Source organism: Nansenia antarctica (assembly GCF_963989245.1).
Source record: "Nansenia antarctica genome assembly, chromosome: 19".
Lineage (NCBI taxonomy): Eukaryota > Metazoa > Chordata > Actinopteri > Argentiniformes > Microstomatidae > Nansenia > Nansenia antarctica.
The window spans coordinates 14,982,817-15,000,222 of record NC_137692.1 but is presented as its reverse complement, the minus strand read 5'-3'; the positions used below and the strand labels follow the sequence as shown (position 1 = coordinate 15,000,222).

Here is a 17,406-nt window from a genome sequence, read left to right as displayed (position 1 = left end):
AGGAAAAAGGGAGGAATTGGCATGCCTCTTGTTGCCGGAAATGAAAAGCACACAGAGAGAGGACTTTAAAAGCAGGGGTTTCATAAGAGAGAAGGAGAGAGCCGGAAAGGAGTAGTCAATGCCTTATCCTCATCTGTCACTGTTTTCGAGCTCCACTGGACTATACTGAGCTATACTGAAGTGGGTTGGACTGGACAAACTGAGCTAAATGATAGAACTGAGCTGTATTGGACCATGCTGGGCTGTACTAGGCTTTAACAGGCAGAGGATGAAATACCTGTTTCTCCCCCCACAGAGCCCCTAGCAGACACAGACGACAACTGAGGTGAACGAAAGGCCAGCATGTCCTCCAGTGCACTCGTCGAACCCTGCCTGCGGGAGAAGAAAGGCAGCTTCTTCAAGGTATGGAATTAGAGGGGGGGGGGGGGGTGATAGAGAGGAGATACAAGGGGGGGAGAAGATTAGAGAGAGGGAGAGGAGGGTTAAATCAGAGGAGGAGGAGAGACGGTGGAACCCTCTTAAATGTGTCCTCGTGGTTTCTGTTTTGGTTTTGGTCTTTGTCAGCCTGTCAGTCTGTCTCCGTAACTGCCCGTTCTGGTTTTGTTTTTCCTGTTGAATTGCTTTGAAGATAATTGTTTGAGGGACTGGCTGTAATAAAGAATAATTGGACCTCTCCAAATGCTCATGCAGTGCACCCATTAGTCACTTCACGTCTCAGCATATTTGACTAGGCTGTTTTTTTCAGACGTCAAAACTAAATTAGTTGAATATTTTGCTGCCATACTAAAATTATGAAATGTTATGTCATTCGCCGTGATTAAGCACTATCTATCTTATCATAATTCGATTTAGGGCGTAAGGATAGCCTATGTCTCTGAGTAGTAGGCACATATACTGTACCATGTTTAAGCTGAACTTTCAGTAGATGTGGTGGTTGAGGGTGGGGAACGGAGTGAGGTGAGTTGAGCCAAACACTTCTGGCAAAGCTCTTAGCCAGGAGGTATACATTATGGCTGAGTAATTGCTGTGTAAAGCTCTGTTATCTCACTCTGAGGTTGAGTAAATATAGACCTGCCAACTCCTCACCATCCCAACTGCACAACTGTTTGCAGAGGCGGAGAGAACCACAAACTCCAGATCAACTTAGTTTAGTTTAGTTTAGTTTATTAGTTTATTATATCGAGGACAATCCAAATACATGAACCATAAAAAATACAGTAAAAAAGGCAACGTTAGCCTAGTCGGCTAATGTTCAGCTGAAGTCCCCGGCCAGTTGCACTTGTGAGATAGCCTCACTCAGAGAGTATATCTGGAACGGTGTTTACCCAATCACAGTGCACCCACTCAGTAGAAAAACACGTCACGTCTTATCTGTGAAACAGTCAGATGAAGGCTCTCGTTGGTATGTAGTCCCAAGGAGTTGCAGTAAGGAAGCTAGCTTACAAAAACATTCTTCAGCTACTTCCTCCCTTACCAGCTCAGTGGCCTTGCGGTTAGAGTGTCTCAGTGCCCTGAGATTGGGAGGTTGTTAGTTCGACCCCCGGCCGAGTCATACCAAAGACTATAAAAATGGTACCCGATACCTCCCTGCTTGGCTCTCAGCATTAAGAGTTGGATTGCGTCATGTCCAGGGGGTGTACTTGTATCAAGCCGCCTCATGCTACGGAAACAGGAGATAGGCTCCTGCCCTATGGGCCATTAGGCTTCGAGAACCATCGGTTCTCAAGGCTACTTGACTTATTCACTTACTATTACTTACTTGTGCATCTGGCAAGGTGGACAGTACAGCTATATTCCTTCATATCTAAAGCCCAATGCACACGGCGTGCGATTTCGTCGCACCGCAAATTCGATTCCATTGTTTTGAATGAGACAATGCACACGGCGTGCGATGCGATTTTGTCGCACGACAACATTCGATTCTCCATTCACACCCACACACTTCGGTGGTGTGAATTGAGAATCGAATGTTGTCGCGCGACAAAATCGCACGCCGTGTGCATTGGCCTTAAGTGAGGTGCCTGCTCTCCCTTCTGTTGCTCCTACAAGGATTAGAGGAAAAACAAGGCCAGGCTGGTGGGAGCACAAGGGAGAGATGGCAGACGAGGAGGACGAAGAGAAAGAATGGGGATGAGGGGTCACTGAGAAGGGGAAGGAGGGAGAGGGTAGACTAGATGGAGTAGAAGAGAGGGGAAGATGAAGGTGAGGAAGGCTTAGAACAATGGGTGCACTCGGCCCCAGACTGAAATTCCAGGAATCCTTAAACCCCCCCATAAACCTGGTACTTATCAGTTGAATCATAAATCAGTACCCAGTCCTATAGGTTGGCTGACACAGAGAAAGATGAAAGGCGTTATATGATGACATCACTAGAAATATTGTTGTCTAATAGGTTGAAACAGAGAAGTGTAGGAATTCCATACAACTCGACAGATTGGACAGATGCTTTCCCGGTGCGGACGGTGATGAGAGGAGAACAAAGGAGGACACTTTTCCGTCTTCCATCTCACAAATGTCTCTGTTTATTTAACTTTAACTTTAACCTAACCCTAAAGATTTGTCTGCTCAACCCAGGCACACATACTTTCTCTGACTGGATCTGTGGGATTCTGCTTGTTAAATTAAAGCAGGCCATGTCGACAGCAGTATAGAGCTACCCCCGGTCCTTATGCTATGCCAGCCAACGCAGGTCTAGCCATCACTGGCCACAAGCATCACACTTTCCTTATAAAACTCTTAGTAGGCAGAGCGAAACTCAACAGCTCTCATTGCAAATGTCTGTAGCAACCAAATGAGCCCTTCGACACTGCTACCATCATTAGAAGCACAATCTGGTATTTGTTCTGTTGTTCAATGTGTCGTGTTGGATGGCTGGTGTGTGTCTTCAAATAGCTTGACTCTTTTGTACCCTGCTCTCAATTAGCTGAGCTGTAGTTGGACAACATCCACATTGCAAAAACCTGCCATTGAGTTACAGGGAAATGGAACAAGTGACACTTGTGCACATGTGCGTGCTTGCATGTGCGTCTGCGTTTGATCAAGTAATCCTGCTCACATACATTTTCAAGAACAGATTTGTTGCTTCATACAGATACAGTGGGGTGCAAAAATGTGGGTGTCCCTGATTTAAATGTCTGTAACAATTCATCTCCAAGTGGTTGAAAGCGAACCTGAACACTAAATGCTACAAAATTAAACATGACACCTTTCTGCAAGGTTTATTTTTATTTTTAAATTATAAAAGAGTTATAATAGAGTTTTTAAATTATAAAAAAGGAAAAGAGCCCTGTGCAAACGTTTGGGAACCCTGTTGGATTATTCTTTGTCACCTTTTGAGAAGATGATTACTAAGGCCCAGACCAAGGTGATTTACTTGTGAGGGCTTCAATGAGTCAGGTGAATATAATTACAGGGTGGAACTATATATTCTGAAGTAACTCCATGCCTTCTAAAGAGTCCGACTGCGGTGGCTGTTGTGTCTGGTATTAAAAACCATGGGTTCCTCTAAACATTTGTCCAAGGATGTCAGAATCAAGATAGTTCACTTCCACCATCAAGGAGAAGGCTACAAAAAACTCTTGAAGACCAAGAAAATGTTCAGATAGAATGGCCTGAGATCTGGTGAGAAATGCTCAGAAGAACCCACACATCACTGCAAAAGAGCTGCAAAAAGCCAAATCACCAAATATCAAGACATTCTAGATAAGCTAATGTTCAAAGGTCAGTCCAGAAATTGAAGTTGAAGAGAGGTTGGGTATTCTAGCAAGACAATTACCTGAAGCATATTTCAAAATCAACCATAAAGTCCATAAAGACGGATGAAGGTTGACTTGAATATTCTTGAAAATCTGTGGAGAGATCTCAAACATGCCGTGCATGCAAGAAGGCCGAAGAATATTTCTGAGCTAGAGGTGTTCTGCCAGGAAGAATGGGGAAAAATTCCCAAAACAAGAATTGAAAGACTGGCTACAGGAAGTGTTTTCAAGCTGTTATAGTTGCCAGAGTTCCCAAACTTTTTCCTTGTTTTTTGTTCCTTTTTCCTTGTTTTATTATTTTGAAACTGTAAAAAGTAAAAAAATAACAAATAATCTTTAAAATGTGATGAAATGTGTCATGTTTAACTTTGTACCATTTAGAGGTTAGGTTTGCATTTAGCATAAAAGGCATTTTGACTAGGGGTGCCAAGTTTTTGCACCCCACTGTACATCCAGAGGTTTTGGTTGTATCACTCAAGTACTTATGATGATAGATGTTGAACCCACTTTCAAGTTAAGCAAGAAATAAAGCAATTATTATATAATTATAAAGCTGTATTTCATTCTTTACAGTAGCTGTCCTAAGCATGTGAAGTCTGGTTATACAGCACTAGAGATAATAGAGTCTTAATTCTTGGTTTGTGGGGTTAAGTGGGGGTTGAGGCTTTTTTAGCTTGTTTTTTAAATTTATTTATATATACTTATATATTTTTTTACCTCTTGTTGTATTTCTTGGCACTGATCTGCTGTTGCGAGGAGAGGGTGGTGTGTGTGTGTGTGTGTGTGTGTGTGTGTGTGTGTGTTGAGGGGGAGGGGGTGGAGGCAAGAGAGGAAGGGGGGGGGGATTGCTGGCTCAGAGTTCCCAGCCACTGTAGGAGGAGGCTTGTAGATGACCTGAAATAAATACAGAGATTCAGCGATGCAAGGATGGTTTGGTCAGATTTCACACAGTGCTGTCGCAGTAGATCTGATCTCAGAGCTGTGTTTGAAACAGAGTCTTCTACTGGACATGATTGGTACATTAATACATAGACACAGCTGACAGCTTTGAACTCTCTTCTTCAGGGTTAGGGTTACGTTGTCATAAATGGTAAATGGACTGACTTAGATAGCGCCTTATTCCAAAGCGCTTAACAATGGCCTCTCATTTACGCACACATTCACACACCCAATGGCGGCAAGCTACCATGCAAGGCACCGGCCCGCTCATTGGGAGCAATTTGGGGTTCGGTGTCTTTGGGGTTCAGTGTGGCCATGTGGCCAGCCGGGGTTCGAACCGCTGATCTGCCGACCTTGCGATCATTAGACACCGGCTCTACCTCCTACCGCCTCCAAGTCTGAAGCCTATGCTAGTTGTCTAAGAATGGGCTTTTTCTTTCTTTTTTTTCTTTTCCTAGAGAACCCACACACACACACACACACACACACACACACACACACACACACACACACACACTGTGAAGTGACTAATGTTTCCCCAGCTCCTGAGTCTGCATTAATGAGTGCCAATTTATCTCACGAAGAAATGCTCACACAGATTTGTCTCTGAACTTGTTTTGCCTTTGCTTTGTCTTTCCATTGCTTCGCTGATTGACTGTTCTGCCTGTTTCTCTCTACCATAGCTGATTGACTGTGTTGCCTGATTCTCTCTACCATAGCTGAATGACTGTTTCTCTCTTCCACAGCTGATTGACTCGTTTGCTTGGGAGATCGGGACACTGAAGAAGGAGATGGTGCAGAAGGCTGAGACAGCAGAAAGAGACACAGAGACAGTCGTACTGCAGGGGTGAGTGTGTGTGTGTGTGTGTGTGTCTGTGTCTGTGTGAGTCTGTCTGTCTGTCTGTCTGTTTGTACTGTATGTGTGTGCTTGTATCAGGAAGTTAGTTGATCATTGCAGGTACAGATTCCTCACTGAATTCTTTCACTGTTCCTCCTTGCTCCTATTTCTCTCCTTTTTCTCTCCTTCACCTCTCTCTCTCTCTCTCTCTCTCTCTCTCTCTCTCTCTCTCTCTCTCTCTCTCTCTCTCTCTCTCTCTCTCTCTCTCTCTCTCTCTCTCTCTCTCTCTCTCTCTCAATCAGGCTGGATGGGGAGATGGGCAGTCTGTTCCTGCGGTCTCCTCCCTGCGGGGGCGTAGGGGCGGGCTGGGCCGGAGCGAGGGATTCGGGGTACGACTCCCCCCGCAGGCGGATGAGTGTCCTGGACAGGCTGGTGCAGACGCACGCTGTGTGGCTGTGCTTGGGCCTGAGCCACGCAGACGCCACACACATCCTGCAGACGCAACCCACCGGGGTGAGAGGAGCTGCTGTCACTATTACATTAGATTAGATTAGATTACATTACATTAGATTACATTAGATTAGATTAGATTAAACTTTATTGTCAACGCAGAGTACAAGTACTATACAACGAAATGCAGTTTAGCATCCAACCAAAAGTGCAAATAGTGATATAAGTGAACGACATGAATAGAACAAGAATGGTAGTGATAGGTGACTATGCAATATACAGTTATGTGTATTGTGCAGAGGTAGTGTTGTAAACATCAGTTTAGTTTAGAGGTATGTACAGTTATGGGCTATATACAGTTATGAGCTATGTACAGTCAGGTAGCTAGTACAGTGAGGTAGTTTATGTACAGTATCTTATGTGCAATGTGCAATATACAGTGTGAGCAAAGTAAACATGTAAACATCAGTAGTGCAAAGGTTATAGAGGGATCACATTAACCAGGGATGTGCAGCCATCAACGTATTGTAATTGTCATCATAGTATTCTATGGCACAGACACAGGGGGTTACTCTGAGCATTTGAGCCGATATGCAGGCTGATGCAACTCCTTTGTGTTCCGTTATGTTACATGTTAAGCATTTATCTCTGTTCCGCCCCTGATCAAGACATCATGAACAGATCACAGATGTCATGCTGAGGCATTCAGTCATACAGGGAAAGGCCCCATCAGCAGATGGCAGTGTTGTGTGAAATTAGATCATTATCATATCATCCATGTCTTACAATAGTATCACATCTTACCGTGGGCAAATCAATGTATTTGTTAAAAGGTTGCTTGGGATCGTAAGACATTCACAGTGTTTTTGCTTTGATTGGTTTCTCTGTTAAACCGAGGTTGGTGCTAGATGGGGCTCTCGGTCCATGGAATGCTACGAGAGGGGGAAATGTCAATGCACACGCTCAACATTATTGCTCTCCATTTAGGCAAAGCAATAGTTGTGGGGTCAGAGTTAAATGCTTGGAACTTACGTGGGTTAAGGTGGTTTGACAGCAAAGACCTAAGTTCTGGGCCCTGGACAGTCTGGACGGATTGATGGCAGCTGCTGGCCTGAAAAGATCAGGTGTAGTGCTGAGGCACAAACATGTACATTTCAAGCCTGCAAACTGTGACACTTTAAACAAATGTGAAATAATACTATTGTGCAATATGACAACCCTAGTCGTCTATCTGTACAGTATAGTACAGTGGATAGTGTACATAGCCTTTATTTATGTAAACCAGCTCCTTCCCTTCTTGTGATTTTTTAAAAAGTTTTTTTTTCCCCTTTCCTAACACCAGGGGAGCCACCCCTCCTAAATTTCGTTGTTTGGTACCTGTACTGTAGCAATGACAATAAAGTCCATTCATTCATTCATTCATTCATTCATAATAGTGCATCGAACAGCGTTTACTGCGTTGTATATAAAAAATTTAAAAAAGGAAACTGACTGGCCCCATCAGAATTGTGTTGCTAAAAGCAGCACTGATGTCATGGAATAGATAATAGATAATAGAAAAACAGAAAAGATTTGGTGGATACATTACTTCTTAGGGGTCATAACCACATTGAACCTCCCGTTCATACTAGACAACTTACAATACACAATGACTTCTTTGCAACCTCCCAACAATACTGTAATGGCATAAACAACCCCACACAGACAGGCATGAAACGCTCTATTGAAGTGTCTGTGAACGTCAATGTCCCGTCTCTCTCCGGCTGCAGACGTTTGTGGTGAGGAAGTCGACAAACCTACACAGGAAGGTGATCTCCCTGCGTATGGACCATGACTCCGAGACACCTGTCAAGGACTTTCCTGTGAAGGAGAGTCAATACAGTAAGCACATGAGCTTTTTTATTCCAATCTATTCTAGATTTCTGTCACTTATATGCATCCAGAATGTGGAAAAACAACTAAAAACAACAAAAACAACAAAAACTTTTGCTGTGTAGGTACTTTAGGTCGTATATCTTAATGGGGGTTCACCACAGAATCCCATATTTGGTTCCTTACATTGAAGTGAATCTATGGACAAGGAGAGCCTTTGGTTCAACACTTTGGTTCTGTTTATATGGACACTCACTAACCGTTAATAGCAGTTTTTTTTTTAACCAAAAACAAATGCAATGGAATGCCCAAATCATCTCAAATTCCCCTGAAAATACTCGATTACATTTAAAATATGCTTGTTTAGGGTCTATTGATTTCCATCAGTCTTTGGCTAAAAAATGATAACAATTGTCTGTAAATTGCCAGTGTCCAGATGAACAGAACCAGAGTGTGGATTGAAGTCTGTCCTTAGTCCATAGACTGACTGTTCAGGGTAAAGAACCAAATATGTGATTTTATCATTTGGGTGAACTATCCCTTTAATCGTTTTTTTCCCCCCAGATCAAGTTCAACAGCAATGCTGATGAGCTACTGTGACAGCAGCTGGTTTTAGTACAGTATGTACAGTATGTGACGTCTCTGTACCTGAGTTGCAGCATTCCTCACCTCTCTCTCTTGTGGGGTCAATGCCAGCAGGACAGGCTGGGAGTTTCCCAATGCTTCCCTAATAAAACTATTTCCGTCTACTGCAACTAGTGTTCCCACACAGCTACCCTTGTTCATGTAAATGACGAAAGAAGTCTTTCTGTAAATTCCCCTGTTGTTGCTGTGTTATGGGTGGCAGCGATCAAAGTGAATTGTCAAAATTGGATCACGCTATTTGTTGGGTGAATTGGTTCTAGACAATCTGGGGTAAAATGGGTAAAGGGGCTTGATATGTGTCAGGACCTTCTGTAGCTTTTACTCTCTTCGTATCTGCAGACTGTTTCTGGACAAAAGCTCAGCCATGCCAGCTTCCATGGAAAACAAGACTCACACGGGCTCTGCGATAAGCCTCCCTGAGCTCGATGGCACACACTCAAATGGCTAGTCTGTCTCTGCTAACGCCAACTTAGTATTGTTTGGCAAGGAAACAGTGTAGCGTAGTGTGAGGAGTAGGATGAAAGTGTCTGTAAGTTGCTATAAAAGCAGTTTGTCCCCCGCGCCCCCCCCCCCCCCCCCCGAGTATGTTGATCCTAATGGCCAATGGCTAAATGGTTCCATGTAGTCGGATACTTAGGTCAGCATGTATTCATGTAGAGTACCTCAAATGTTTCGGCACAAGTCTTCATAGCACTCAACAGAAGGCCCTATTATTTATTTATTTGATGTATTTAGTTATGTGTGTGTATATATCATTTTTTCTTCTTTTACTATGAGGTTAAAGTAGACATTCTCTGGTTTTATTTGATGGTATTTGTATACGTATTGTTCCTTCAGAATCCATTAACGATTCAGAAATCACAACACTTGTTATGCATACTCCCTCTATTTCAGGGTTTCCCAAACGTAATGGGACAATTGGCAGGACAGGTGTTTCTGGTTCATCAGGTATTTTCCGTTGCATCATCTGTGCAGTCATAAGTGAGCGCTCGATGTCTACTATTGATTCTAGGCTTTGAGTTTGCCTTTGGAGTGTGCTATTCATAGTTTTCACGTGACGTCAAATCCTTATAGGAACGCCCTACCTGGCGGGCAAAACAAATCTTTCTTCCGCTGCCTGCCAGCTATTTTATCAGGTTTTTACCAAGTAGTTAGTTTAGTTTGACAAAATTCTGGATAGTTGCTCTGCAATTACTTACTGACGAGGAGACGACCCTGGGTTGGGCTTCTACAGAATTCCGTCAGAAAAAGAAAACCCAGAGAGGAGAAGATTGTGGATTTGTGCTATTAGAGGGTTAGGCCTCCCTGTGGAGGGCAAAGAATGGCACCCATCAAAGTACACACGTCTCTGCAGCAATAAACACTGAATATGTAAATTATTCTATTTTCGGTCATTATCTTTGCATCATCGTTCTGACAATGGTTTGTTTTTGCGGACGACCGAAATCAACAGTTCTGAAGTTTACAGAGACAATTTCCAAGTACAAGCAAAATGGCTCCAATCTCATTGGACAGTGCTTCATCCTACAGCAGGACAATGATCCGAAACATAGTGCCATAGCAACTAGGGAGTTTGTCAGGGCCAAAGAGTCCCGATTGAATACCTATTGAACATGCATTTAATATGCTGAAGAGCAGACTTAAGGAGAAACGTACTCAAAACAATGGATGGCTTTTGACTATTCTGTTTCTCATTTCGAGCCCAAAGTTTAGACAAGTTAAACAGCAGTAACCCAGAGAGCATGTAGAAATGGAGGCTGGCTCTTGGCCAGCTGGACTGCCACAAGTATATGTTTTCGATTCAAACCCACTTCCCCCAATCCCCCCTCCCCCAAATCTCTCCCTCTCTTTCTCTCCCTTTATCTCTCTCTCTCTCTCTTTCACTCTCTGACTTCCCCTCCATCCCTCTGTCTCAAATCAAATATAATGTGTCTCTCCCCCTTCCTCTCCCCCTTCTTCTATACCTCTCTCTCTCTCTGAATTCAAATGTAAATGGTTTCCCTTCCGTCCCTTCCCCTTTCTCCATTCATGTCTCTGTTCAGGATCTAGGTCACGTTTACCACTGGGGTAAAAAGCTGATTGTATAGTAGATGTTTTTTGTTTGCCTGGCACCATTTCTTCCTTAGCAGATGACCCATAAGGGAGGCACCATTATGTGCTGCAACACGTTGTGTCTTAACAAGTTGGTTCTCTGTGCTGTCTCATGAACCCATACTGGAGTGATTAGAAAAACCCAACGACATGCAGAATGCTTCTTGTATGTACCAGTACCAGTCAAAATGTTGGACACACTTGAATGGGGGAAGTGTGTCCAGACTTTTTCACTGGTACTGTACATGTATTTGGAAGTTGTTGGATCCAAACTGTAGTTCCCAACTGAAAAAAATCACAAATCCCTCTTTGAAATAGTTGGAATGTCTGGCTTCTGTGGTGATCGGGGGAACGCCGCTTGTCTCCTGATCTAAAACGTGAGAACCTTTCTGTTCGTAGCGTTCTCCTTGGAGGGATCAGGCCTTAGCTTTGCAGATCTGTTCCGATTGGTGGCTTTCTGCTGCATCAGCAGGTAAGACTGACTCACACACACACACACACATACACACACACACACACGCACACACACACACACAAAAGTATGTTCTTTGTAAAAAAAAAAAAGACAAATTAAACATATGAAACACCTGTTCCTTTGAAGAGAAAGCCAGAGCTTTTAAAGGACAATATTTAATGTTTGGATGTTATGATGGCATTTACTTATGGAGGGCGTATCGTGCCACATTCAAATGTAATACACACACATACGACCTAAACACACATCGGAATGCAATACACACATCGCAATGCAATACATACAATGCAAAAATACGAATGAAATACAATGCAAATTAGCACTGTAATGTCGGAATACAATGCAAATTAGCATCGTGGCAACACTCGAATGAAATGCTCTCATGACCAAATGTAATGCGCTGCGCTCAATGTAATCCACATGCGCTCATGACCAAATGTAATACACACATTGATTTCATTTTGGCACAAATATGCCGTATTTTTGCATTGTATTTAGTGTTACACGTGTATTTCATTCCGACATGTGTGTATTGCATTTGAATGTGGCACGATCCGCCCTCCATATTTACTGGCCACTTCATTGAAGGAGCATTGTTTAGGTCTTATTGACCAAAACAAAAATGCTAAAAGGTGTAGAGCTATTATCCAACATTTTAATCTATGAAGACCTTAAAAGGGTCTCTTTACTCTCAGTGTAATAATGTGTGTGTTAATATGAATCTAAATGAGCCCAAAGTATGACAGTGTTTATGTTCATGTGTAGTCTGTAGTAAAATGTCATTTCCATTGTTTTGGTATGCAAACCAGAGGCCTTCTGCAGCTCTCTGGTCTCCGCCTCTCTCTGGTCTCAGCCTCTCTCTGGTCTCAGTCTATCTCTGGTCTCAGCCTCTCTCTGGTCTCAGCCTCTCTCTGGTCTCAGTCTATCTCTGGTCTCAGCCTATCTCTGGTCTCAGCCTATCTCTGGTTAGGCTTGATTTAAAGCCTAGATTTAGATTTAGATTTAAGAACTTTATTGACATTGCAGAGTACAAGTACCATGGCAAGGCAAGTTTATTTGTATAGCATATTTCATACAACAGGGGCAATTCAAAGTGCTTTACATACAGCATGAAAAAAAATACATCAAGAGGAGAATAGTAAACAGATTAAACAATACAAATAAAATGATATGAATAAATATATATGTAGATCAACGTTTAATAAAAATAAAATTAATAAGATAACGAACAAGATAATACAAATGAATAAAAAAGACATGGATGGGAGTGTTAGTGTTTAATCATAACTGTTGCAAAACCTTTTGTGATTTCTTCAGGGAGTTTGTTCCAGGAGCATGCGGCAGAGTGAATAAAAAACTGCTGCAACGTGTTTTGTTTTTTACTCTTGGAATGATTACCTGATTAGTCTCAGCTGACCTGGAATATACCAGACAACGAAATGCAGTAAATAATCGTGTCTGGCGGGAAACATGTCAAGGCCACAACTAAAAATGGAAGAAAAACAATTAGTGGAAATGGTGGGAAGTGTGTATGAGGAAGAAAACATTCCTTGAGCTGTCATCATATGTCCACTGATAGAGACAGGAGCACAACAACACATAACTGACAGGGTCTGATAAACATGACATTTGGAGCGTAGTTGATACTATTTAAAGCAGCATGTTTGCCTCGTTAAACAAAATACCTAGATCCATATGTAAATAAATGCAGATTAATAACTCTGAAATACAATTGTTCAAATCCTAAACATGATGATACTTTGTCAATGCTTTGGAAATAGACAATTTAGACTTAAAAGTAAAAAAAAAGTGTGTGTGTGTGGGGGGGGGGGGGTAGTCCTTTCAGGCACTGGGAGGGCTGCTAAGCACTCTGCCTGCTTGCCGTGGTTGAATCCTCACGCTCCGCCAAACCTCCTCACCCTTTACTAAGCTGTACTACAACATAATGCAATGAGTCACACCGGAGCCAGGGTTTCAGTTCCATCCCCCTTTCCCTCACTCTCACTTTTTCTCACTCCCCCACTCCTGCTCTCTCCTTCTCTCTCAGGGACGTCTTGCCGTTCACCCTGAAGCTCCCAGAAGCCATCTCCGCAGCCAAGACCCCGACAGATCTGGAGGAGGTAGCCAAGCTAGGGACAGGTACGTGTATATCTGGAGAAAAAAAAAGTGGTGGCAGGTGGAAGCCTTACATTGTTGATACCATTTCCTGAGCCTTTCTGCATCAACCAGGGCAAACTAGTCCAGTAACTTTGCACAGTGATGTTAACCACACTCACAGCCTGAACCCAGATGACAGAATTCCACGAGCCTGAGCCACCCCTAGGAACAAAGCATCTCCCAGCCCCAGATCAGATCATGGGCATAGAACCAGGCATGCACTAGGGCTTCTGGTGCTTTCAAGTTAGGCCATAATGGGGTCTTTACGCTGTGACTAGTCCATGAAAACGACTCTCTTTGCAATGTCCAAAGACCCTAATGTCACTCTGCCTGACTGCCTCTGAAAGAGCCATGTATTCAGAAGTCTTTGTGACACACTGGTTTGATAACGTCCTTTCCTTTGGTGTGGTATTGAGTGATCTCCTCACACACAACAGGCCCGCTTGTTTGGCTGTTTCTCCTCTATGGAACATGAGGAGACTGTAGGCCGACTCAGACAATGCTGGGGTTTGTGTGTGGAGGTAGGTGCACGTCAGTGGAGGTTCAGATGGATCTAAAGCTAGCTCTGACGTCGGTATGGATGACACTTGCGGAGGGTGTGTGTTTGTGTGTTAGTACTGACGTATGGATGGTGTAACTTTATCTGTGCACCTGTGACGTGGTTCTGATTGAAACACAGTGAGAACAGTTTGTCTGAATACATAAAAGAACATGGGACTTTCTTTCTTTATGGGTCTATCCATCTGTCTGTCTGTTCGTCTGTTTGTCTAGCTGCCTTCGAGTATTGACATAATCCTCTATTCTGTTGGTCTGTCTGTCTGTCTGTCTGGTCTGTCTGTCTGTCTGTCTTGAAACAGTGAAGAAGGCAAATGCCAGAATGTGTTCCTTTTACCACTACTGAAATGCATTAAATGACTTAAAGTAATTAAGTTATGAAATGTCCTTGTAACCCTGCACCCTAAAAATGGGAGTTTAATGAGTCGATCCCACTGTTCTCCCTCTCTGGTCCAGCTGTCTGTCTATTCATCATTCTAGTTTCACGTCAATCCAGGTTTCTCTCTGTCACGTTGCCCTCAGCGTACTGTTGGTTCCCGGGGTGATCAGCTGTGACAGGGCTGAGCTCACCCCTCCCTGTGCTCTCAGGTGACTCATATAGGAGTTTTCAGTGCGGTCTGTTTAACCCTCGCCTCTCTACACCAAGTGGATGTCCTGCTAATGAAGTCAACTTATAGTATAAATGAAGGGCTTGAATTTGCTTGATTCAAAGATACATTTCACTATTAAAAAAAAATCCCATGCTATTATTAGTTGTACATTAAAATCATTCTTTATTTCAAATATATACGTATTTCACAATCACAACACACTCTCGGGTAAAAATAACCAGTTCACCAATATAAAATAGACACCAAAGGTTTTCTGAGAAACAGCTCAAACATAGAACAGTTAACGAGGAAAGTGAAAAACAAGATATTTTATTGATAACATTTCGTAACATTCTCAGAACACTGTCAATGACGACATACTAAACGGTATTTTGTTGACAAAGAAAATATCACTGAGCCGAAAATGAGAAGAGCTGGCAAGTTCAGTGAATAATAAAGCAAAAGAAGAAAAAAATAAGACCGGAGGAGGAGTAGGGTTCGGAAAAACTTTAGATAGAGCTGGTTGGTTGGCAGTCAAGCGAAAGACACGCAAGGAGGAGGGAATGCTGTGTTGACAGTCTGCCCACTCACATTAGCATGTTTGAGTCATTACAGAGCAGTGTATCTGTGTGTGAGAGATCGGGGGAGGGAGAGAGACGACACTCGAGCTTCAGTGTGAATAGAGGCAGCAGTGTGCTCTTGTCTTCTCTCATGCTGGCTAAACTACACTGAACTAAGTCTGAGCTAATCAGAGCTGGTCTCTGCTTGTTGGTCAATGTGAGTACAGTAAGTCAATGTTCCTCTCTCTCTCTCTATCTCTCTTGTCTTACAGTGTGGGTACAGTTCTCTTGTGTCTCTAGTACGATCGTGTTGTCTGTAGTTGGACTAGGATTGTTCTAGGATCTGTTGTACTCTGTGTGGTACAGCTGCCGTTTCTTGGATCTGTGTCATAGCATAGGCTTGTTCTAGAGACAGTGTCATTGTCATTGCGATGTCTTTGGCTGTTAAGTTAGTGGCTCTGTAGGCTGCGACCACCACAGAGAGAACAGTGTTCTACATCTATGGTGATGGTGACTACTATCTGGTGCTGTTCTACTGTGATTGTTGTTGGGGCGGGGGGGGGGGCAACTGTGGTATATGGTACAGTATAATGTACACAATAACCATATTGCTGCTGTGTGTTACTATTTCATAAATAGAGTATAAGGAGGAGAAAATATTCTTTTATTGAAATAAAACATAATGTTGAATGGATTATGACTAACTGACTCACAATGTGTAGGCTCTAGTGGTATTGTGAGTTAGAATAATGTGTTTTAAAATGTTGTTGTGAAGTGGCTTTATTTGGCATATTAGACTGGTCCTTGCAGTGTTGTTGTTGTTGTTGTTGTTGTGTGTCGGCAAATTGTTAGAATAATCTAAGTGTAACGTTGTTGAGGTTGTTGTTGTTGTTGTTGTTGTTAGGTCCGGTCCTCATGCTCTGTCTCCTCCGCCCCCACAGACTTCTGGGACTCTGAGCTGTGCCGCAGGAGGAAGAGTTCTGTCGCCTGGTTGTCGGGGGTGACCTCTCCAAACGACGTGCCTGGCCAAAGGCAAAGATCCGTTTCCACAGACACCACCGTCTCCGATAGCGACGGCAGACCCCGCCTCCGCACCCGCAGCCCCGCCCAGCTGGAGTGTTGCCAGTCGTCCAGCGGGGCTCTCTGTTTCATCAACCCCCTCTTCCTGAAAGTGCACCATCCCGAGGGGGGCGACAGTTTACCCCCCACCCCCTCCTCCCACCAGGACACGCTAGCTACACCCGTTGTCCACGACAACAACAACACCGACCCCCTCGACGACAACGGAGCTCAGTACTCTAGCGACATCCCCCGGAGACGTAGCGACCGCCCTCTGAGTCAGCCGCCCTCCGGGTGCAGCGTCGACAGCCCCCTGAGTCAGGACGGCTGCCGTAGAAACGCCGGTGAGAGGGTGAGCTGGCCCAATAGCGTGTCGCGTTCTCCGCCCCCCCCTCGGCCCCCTCCTCCCCGCTGTGTCCCCCGCCGCCCGCCACCCCTGCGCCCCCTGCGACAGCACAGCATGCCCGAGAAGATCTCCTGGATCAACCCCCCCAAGGACAAGGGGGGGGAGAGGGAGAGGGGCAGTAGCCTTCTCTCCCGCCTGGGCTCCTCTCTGAGCATCAGCCCCTCCTCTTCCTCTCCTCCCAAAAGGCTCAGCATCAGCGTTCCCATCTCCATCCCTCGTCCCTCCCTCCCTCCGTCCCTCTCCCTGTCCTCCTCCCCCCCCTGCAGGGCCAAGCCCCCCGTGCCCTCGCCCTCGCCCTCGCCGGGCCACCTGGACCCCGACTGCCACTCGGCGCTGGACGACGAGACCATCGAGAACGCCGTGTCTCTCAGCCTGGCGAAGCTGTCCCTCCGCAACAACGCCTCCTCCTCCGCCTACAACCCCGACGACGGAGGAGGAGACGGTAACGACGACCCCCCCCTCCTCCAAGACCCCGCCCTCCCCCCTCGTCACGGAGAGGAAGGGGGAGGAGGAAGAGGAGGAGGAGGAGGAGGAAGAGGAGAGCGCGTCCAGCGCCTGAGCGACATGAGCCTCTCCACCGACTCGTCCGACTCGCTCGACTTCTCCTCCCACGGCGGCTTCTTCTTCCCCCCGCTGTTAGAACCCAGCCCCCCCGCCCCCGCCGACATGGCCCCCCTCCCTCCTCTCACGCACCCCTACAGCAGCATGGAGGAGGAGGAGGAGGACGAGGACGAAGACGACGACGAAGACGAGCCGGACTACGGAGTGAGCCTGGAGAGCGACCAGGAGCAGGACCACGACCTGAACATGGCCCCTCCCGGGCTGCGCTCCAAGCGGCGGGCCAGCGCGGGGGCCCTGGTCATCCGCCGGGCCCTCAGGGGCCACCTGCGGAAGATGAGCGGGGTGTTCCTCAACTCCCTCCTCACCCCGGAGAGGCGGGCCGTCCGGAAGGTGCTGGAGCTCTCCCGGGACAAAGGCTCGTACTTCGGCAGCCTGGTGCAGGACTACCTGAGC

The 17,406-nt window shown here is 45.1% G+C and overlaps 1 protein-coding gene across 1 annotated transcript in view; it reads left to right on the top strand.

Annotated features, from left to right (window-relative positions):
• Nucleotides 1–342: 342 nt before the first annotated feature.
• The window catches only part of rin2a (Ras and Rab interactor 2a), a gene marked incomplete at its 5' end in the record, with an annotated part of 25,855 nt that continues 8,791 nt past the window's right edge, over nt 343–17,406 (top strand). The window contains 7 exons of the mRNA XM_080548971.1: nt 343–402; nt 5,441–5,541; nt 5,835–6,045; nt 7,752–7,863; nt 10,990–11,062; nt 13,113–13,204; nt 15,869–17,406. The exon at nt 15,869–17,406 is cut by the window's right edge and continues 163 nt beyond it. Coding sequence (XP_080405097.1) covers nt 343–402; nt 5,441–5,541; nt 5,835–6,045; nt 7,752–7,863; nt 10,990–11,062; nt 13,113–13,204; nt 15,869–17,406 — 2,187 coding nt within the window. The remainder of the gene's footprint in view (nt 403–5,440; nt 5,542–5,834; nt 6,046–7,751; nt 7,864–10,989; nt 11,063–13,112; nt 13,205–15,868) is intronic.